Consider the following 7,327-nt stretch of genomic DNA (forward strand, 5'->3'; position numbering starts at 1 on the left):
AAAAAAAAAAAAGAAAACAAAAACAAAAAAAAAAACAGCTCAAGGATTCCCACGTGTTGATTCCTTTCCTGACAAAAACCTACCACAATTCAAACAGTCCTCTGACCAACAGCAAGGCTTTGGACAAACTCTTGAGAATCTAGATAATGTTTCTGATACTCTAGCAAAGTATGGCTCTAAAATGAGAAGGGAGAAGACACACATAGAAAGGAAAAGAAAAAATGAAAGGAAATAAATGAAAATAATACATAAATTCACTACGTAGTGGAAACTAGGGCCTGGTTCACCCACGCTTATTCCAAACCTCTTCTGGTAAGGAGGACTGAGTCAACGTGAGGGGACAATCACACATCTCGAGACTGGACCCCATGAGGAAAGGTTCGATGCTGTGGCAGAAGCACTACTGTCTGTTCTTAGTGTCCCAGGTTCTGACCAGAGTAGAATTCTGGGAGTGATGATTCCCTTAGAGCACTCACGGACGTTCTCTGGCATTTCTTCTGCATTACGTCTGTAATACCATCCACATACAGCTCCCAGGGCCTGCCACAAGTCTGTTAAGGTTCCCAGTACCATTTCCTGTTTGAATTACCCACAGTGCATTAGGCTGCCTGCAGCTGAAAACATCTCTCTGATACACTTGAGAAAAGAAAGTAATGTACAATTTAAGTCCGATATTTATATTTGTACTTCTTTCCTGCTACGTAAGACTCTCTAAGGCCTGAGAATAATTTTAAGTTATTTCTGGGACTCAGTTTTTCACTTTCTTTATCTACCATATGCATGGGAGGAATGAAAGTTATGTTCAATTCTATCAAAAACATAGACAGTCACATTATCTTCATTATTATTATCAGACCCAAAAAACAAAACAAAACAAAACAAAAAAAAAACCTAACAACCCTCCTTTCAAAAGTACTTTGTTATACTTTGCAAAAAAAAAGAACAATGAGGTTTTTGTGTTCTTATTTTACTATCTCCCACTTACTCCAATTTAAAAAGCAAACAACCCATTTCTATTTTATCCAGTGACAAACAAGTTTTATTTTTAATTTGGTGATTCACTAATATCAACCAGCCTAGTACATTTCAATCAATGCAAAGTATACAGATAATGATATAAAATGGGCACTTAGTAAGCAATAGCTTTATGGGCAAACTGGTAACAAGCTAGCTCCGAAATATCCTTTACTCATAGAAAACTCAGAAATATCCAAAGAGGAAAGTATTTTTAGGTATTACTAAAGTGTTGCATGATCTTTTTACAGGAAATAGAGAACAACCAGCAATCCCAAAAAAGACAATCTACTTACTACCCCACATACAACGTTTCTCCCTAAGTTAGCTATCTGGAAAACAGCACCTGTAATTCCTAACTTATGCTTGCCACCTGCTAGCTATATTTCATACATTAAGCTTAGTAATAATGAGAAACCTTCCTTCCAGAGTAAAAACCCACAACAAAAAGGTTGAGTAGGGAAAATAAGAATTAAAGTTCTTCCCATTGTTTTTTCATCATCAAAAGCATACAAATTTAATCTGGCCTTATCAGAAAAATAGAAAAAAGTACTAAAATGAATTTTCACTTCTCAACGAAAATTAAACTTTAAAAACTGAACCGAGAAATTTTAGTGTTTCAAAAAATAACATAACCATGAAAGCAAATATAATTACTTACACCTAAAGCAATTACTTCCATAAAAGGATATACATAATCAACCACCTAGATCTGGTTATAAAATTTCTCAAGAATTGAATCAAGCAGATGACTTAAACAACCATCAAGGGGAGAAGTTGGGGCTAGCCACACCCCCACCCTTATTCCCCTAACGCTAAATACAGCAAACAAGCAGTCATTAAAAGAAAGAAATCATCACCACAAATGTTCACAGGCAGCATTACTTCTAAAAGCCAAAAAGCAAAAACAACTCACACATCCAACAACTGACAAATGATCAGCAAAATGTGGAATAACTACATAAAATCCATAATATTTGGAGGGGGAAAAAAATGAAGTTGTGGTACATACTTCAATATGAATGAATCTTGAAAATATGTTAAATGAATACAACCAGTCAGAAAGGACCTCATGTTATATGATTTTTATCAAATGTCCAGAATATGAAAATCTATAGGGACAGAAAGTAGATTAGTTGCCTAGAGCTACAGGGAATGAGGCCATTGCAGGCTGACTGCCAAGGGGTAGGGTGAAGGGTTCTTTTAGGGGCAATGAAAAGGATCTAAAGTTGATTATGGTGAAGGCTACACAACACTGATTATACAGAAGTACTGAACTGTCCACAGTGGGTAACTTTTATGGTACATAGATTTTTATCTCAACAAAGCTGTTAAAAAACTCATTTCAAAATTATATCAGATCTTTATATAAATAAAGAGAGAAATCTTAGAGAGAAATCTAAGCAGGCTCCGCACTGTCAGCACAGAGCCTGATGTGGGGCTCAAACCCACTGTGAGATCATGACCAGAACAAAAACCAAGAGTCAGATGCAAAATCAGCCTAGCCACCCAGACACCCTAACATGGCTTTGTTCCTAGCAAGACATTCTTTACCCCTTTCCTCAGAGCTTTAAAATGTTAGATGATCTAATACTGCCATAAACAAACTGGGACCCTACTTTTACCAAGATTTTTTTTTTTAACTCTTTACTTTGAAATAATTGTAGATACACAGAGAATTGCTAAAAGAAACAAATGTACAGGTAGGTCCTACGTATTAGTAACATCTTGCATAATTATAATACAACAGGAAAACCAGGAAGTCAAAATCGGTACAACCCTCAGAACTCACTCAGCTTTTAGCACCCTTACACTCATTTGTGCATGCAGGTAAGGTTCTATGTGATTTCATCCTATGGATACATTTGTCACCATCTCCACAATCAAGAGGCAGAACTGTTTCACCGCAAACAACTCTCTGCTGCCATTTATTTGTGGTCATACCCAACACATTCTCAGACACCATCCCAAAGCAACCACTAAGCTGTTCTCTGTCTCTAAAACTTTGATCTTTCAAGAACACTATATAAATGCAATCATTCGGTGTGTAACCTTCAGCACTGGCATTTTTCAGTCAAGTTAATTCTCAGGAGATTCATGTAAGCTGTTGTATATATCAATAGTTCATTCTTTTTCATTACTGAGCAGTATTCGATGATACAGGTGTACCATAGCTTAACTTTTCACCTGTTGAAGAACATCCGGGTTGTTCCCAATTTCAGTCTACGACAAATAATGCTGCTATAATAATATGTGAGCAGGTGTATGAGCATATATTTTTTAATCTGAGATATGTTCACAAGTGTAATTGCTGAGTTGTAGTTATGCAATAGTTTTTTAAAAAATCTTCTGATGGTTTTATTTTCATGTTTATTTTTGAGAGAGAGAGCACACGTGTGTACGCAGGTGATGGGCAGAGAGAAAGGGAGACACAGAATCCAAAGCAGGCTCCAAGCGCTGAGCTGTCATCACAGAGCCCAATGTGGGGCTTGAACCCATGACCCGTGAGATCATGACCTGAGCCAGAGTCAGACGCTTAACCGACTGAGCCACCAAGTTATGTAACTTGCTAGTTATGTAACAATTTTAATATCAACACCACTGATGTTTCTGAAAAAGGAAGCTCACCTTTAGTCTCCATTCTCCACTGACTGTTTTTAATTGAACAAAATTCCTTTTTAAGGCTAGCATGTATGAAACTTATGAAAAATTTAAGATTTAAATACATTAATCTATGTGATCCCCACATCAACAATGAGGAAGTGATTAACAGTCTCCTTATCTTTTATTTAAAAAAAATTTTTTAATTTTTTTATTTAATCCTGAGAGAGAGACAGCATTAGCAGGGGAGGGTCAGAGAGAGAGGGAGACACAGAATCTGTAACAGGCGCCAGGCTCTGAGCTAGCTGTCAGCACAGAGACCGACGCGGGGCTCAAACCCACGAACCACGAGATCATGACCTGAGCCAAAGTCGGACGCTTAACCAAACAGTCTCCTTAACTTACAAGTGAAAAACTGGAAGCATAGAAGAGGTCTGAGGCATGATCCCGGATCACAAAGCCAGGATGGGAAGAACCGGGTCTTAAATTCCAGCTGTCTGACTCAGAAGTCTCCTCAAGACACCATCCCTCCCACTCTTGCGATGTGTGTGTTATTGGATACAAAAAGTATACATTAGCACAAAAAGTATTTAGGGAATAAGGTTTATATGTGACTATTACAGTCCCTAAGTGAGATTTTAAAAATTGGATATGATCTCTAATATGCTACACAAATGACCAAAATTAATCTCACAACCTGTTGCTATTCGCACAAACATTATATGGATAAAAGGTAACCTGGGTACTAAAGGAAAATTCAGGTAAAGTAATCAGCTCATCTCTACACAGTTTTTTCTGTGTTTACTCTTCATTAGGCTTGTGGTAAATAGGAGCTCTAGGGCCAGATGAGAAAGGAAGAAAAGGGAGGGGCGCCTGGGTGGCTCAGTCAGCTGAGTGTCCAACTTTGGCCCAGGTCATGATCTCACAGTTCATGGGTTTGAGCCCTTTATGGGGTTCTTTGCTGTCAACACAAAACCCCCTTGGGGTCCTCTGTTCCTCTCTCTTTCTCTCTGCCCCACCCCCACCCATATGCTCTCAAAAGTAAACATTAAAAAATAAAAGGAAGGAGAAGGGAAATGAGGTCAATGACATATAACTAAGACGACTCTAGAGTACACATCAAAAATCTGAAGGAGCAAGGTCCACATCAGAGGTGGATAACACATCCCAGGCTCCTACTCCCATGCTTTCTGACAAGACCTGATGAGTCAGGAGGGGCTTCTTTCCAGAAGCTCCAGTAACGAGACCTATGCACTAGGGAACATACACTCAGATCTCTAACCCTGCCTACTGCCTGGAGAAAGAAATCTCAGCAGGATTCCCCACCAGCCATTCACAAACACTGTCATCAGAAAGGTCATTATCACAAACACCATCATCGGAAATACCATAATAAATTTTTTTAATTTGGCCAAATTTTCTGATTGTTCATCAAATACCATCTTTTTATTTAATTTAACATAAGATTTGTTTTTTTTATTCCTACCACAATGAGAAACAATAGAAAGGCCCAGCTGCATAGAGCTTTAAGTAAATTTAAAACTAGAAGTTTTTTACTAAGAAGGATAAAATACATTTACTTTCTAGCTATTATTAGCACATTTTGCTTTTTAATTATTGCCACAAATTAGAATCATCTGAGAGTCTTTAAAAATCCCAATAGCCAGGTCACACCAATTAAATTTTTAAAATATTCAGAGGTGGGAGTCAGGTATTAATTATTTCCTTAAAGATGCTCAGGTTATTAGCAATAATTATAACAATTCCTGCAATTAAAACTCTTCTTTTAGGGGGGAAAAAAAGGAGAAAATACATAAATATTAGTTATACAGCTTGGACACTATAATGGTTAAGTCTAAAAGTGACTTCCTTAAAAAAAAAAGTGACCTTCTAACAGCACTAGAATATTTTTTCAATTTATTTTTTAATATTTATTTATTTTTGTGAGATAGAAGACCGCATGAGAATAGGGGAGGGGCAGAAAGAAAGGGAGACACAGAATCTGGGGCAGGCTCCAGGCTCTGAGCTAGCTGTCAGCACAGAGCCTGATGCGGGGCTGAACTCAGACTGTGAGATCATGACCTGAGCCGAAGTCAGACGCTCAACTAACTGAGCCCCCCAATCCCCCCAACAGCACTTAACTATTTAAATATCTTTGAAAATCTTAGTGTACCGTGGTCTCCTTATTATTTATGTAAGCTCTTAACTTTTCAGATATAAAAACTAATCAATGAAAAGCCATAATTCAGTTAATTGCCAAAACTTCTTAAAACTTGTAATAATCAACTAGTAAGACTAACAGAAAATAAACAATTCATGGACTATGATGATCTATTTTACAGAAATCCCTAGTAAGTCAGCATCTAAGAAAGTAACCTAAGGAAATAATAATAGGTGTACACAGAGTTACATCTATACAAATACATTATGATATATTATATCTTAGAATTCTATACATTTACTTGAAATGTTAAACATTCAGTGGCATGCAAGCCTTCATACCTAAATATAAGCCAGTCAGAAAAGTTATAAAACAATGCAGAGAATTATACATGAAACCTACCTGCAGTTGAGCTGAATCATGCCTAAGACCTTCCACAATAGATGAAAATCTGTCCATTTTCCTTTCTTCTCCAGCTGATGTTAAAGCTTCTAAAACCTCTTCAAGGCTATCAGAAATTTTGAAATTAATTAAATTGTCAACAGCAAATAATCCAAATGCCTTAGGAGAACTACTTGATCTACTCAACGCCAGAGTCACTACTCCTAGGCCACCAGCAACGTTTTAAAAGCTTACCGAGTACATAGCATGTATCAAGTACTAGCCACATGTTTTCATTCATTCATGCCTAATAACCCTACAATGAGAATAACTCAAACTTTTATATAGTGCTTTCTACACATCAGGCTTTATTTAAAGTAGTTTACAAATATTAACTCTTTTTAAATGTATATAAGTCTATGAAGCTGGTATTATCCATTATTGGAGATCAGGAAACTGAGCAAGAAAAAAGTTAACCAATTTTTCTAAGGTCTCACGCGTCCTAAATGAAGCAGGGATCTGAAAGACAATCTGTGTGGTGAGCGCGGTCTTGGTGTCCTTAACCACTACACTCTACTTCCTTTCGAGTATAAATGAAGTCTGGTAGCCAAAAATACATGGTAGTAAGGATTTACAGTCACACATAAAAAATAACAGTTGCCCAAGAGCTATACAAGCTACGCCTTTAAAGACCAGTGTGTTGACAGGACCTAGTGTATTGCAGAAGGTCAGTTTATACATGTAAACATGTGGTTTGTAAATCTTATCTATATCAGATGATAACCTATTATGAAGTCAAGAAATATTAAATATGGAAGTGGAAGAAGAGGCAGGTGAAGAAAGAGGAGGGGAAAGAGAAAGAGGGGAAAGAAAGAAGAGGGAAAGGAGACAGCCAAGAGGAGGGAAAAGGAAAGGAGAAGGTGGTAAGGAGGAAAGAGGGAAGAGAGAAGACACTAGAAACGGGAGGGGAGAGAGGAAGGAGGATGGAGGAGGAGGAGAGGAAGAAAGGGGGAGGGGAGCACAAGGAGCATCTTGTGCGTCAACATTAAATACACTCTTAGGGTTTTACACTAAGATTAATATGGTCTTTTTAAAACACTTAAGGAAATGTGCTGCAGCTGTGCACCTGGCTTCATGTGCTGGCCCTGCCGCTGGGGACACTGTTGTCCG

The 7,327-nt window shown here is 37.6% G+C and overlaps 1 protein-coding gene across 1 annotated transcript in view; it reads right to left on the bottom strand.

Annotated features, from left to right (window-relative positions):
- The window catches only part of DIAPH3 (diaphanous related formin 3), a 500,871-nt gene that overhangs the window by 344,774 nt on the left and 148,770 nt on the right, over positions 1 to 7,327 (bottom strand). Inside the window, exon 9 of the mRNA XM_077752451.1 lies at positions 6,175 to 6,284. Within this exon, the coding sequence (XP_077608577.1) occupies positions 6,175 to 6,284 (110 nt within the window). The remainder of the gene's footprint in view (positions 1 to 6,174; positions 6,285 to 7,327) is intronic.

This window comes from Crocuta crocuta, unplaced genomic scaffold (assembly GCF_008692635.1).
Source record: "Crocuta crocuta isolate KB4526 unplaced genomic scaffold, BGI_CrCroc_1.0 scaffold376, whole genome shotgun sequence".
Classification (NCBI taxonomy): domain Eukaryota; kingdom Metazoa; phylum Chordata; class Mammalia; order Carnivora; family Hyaenidae; genus Crocuta; species Crocuta crocuta.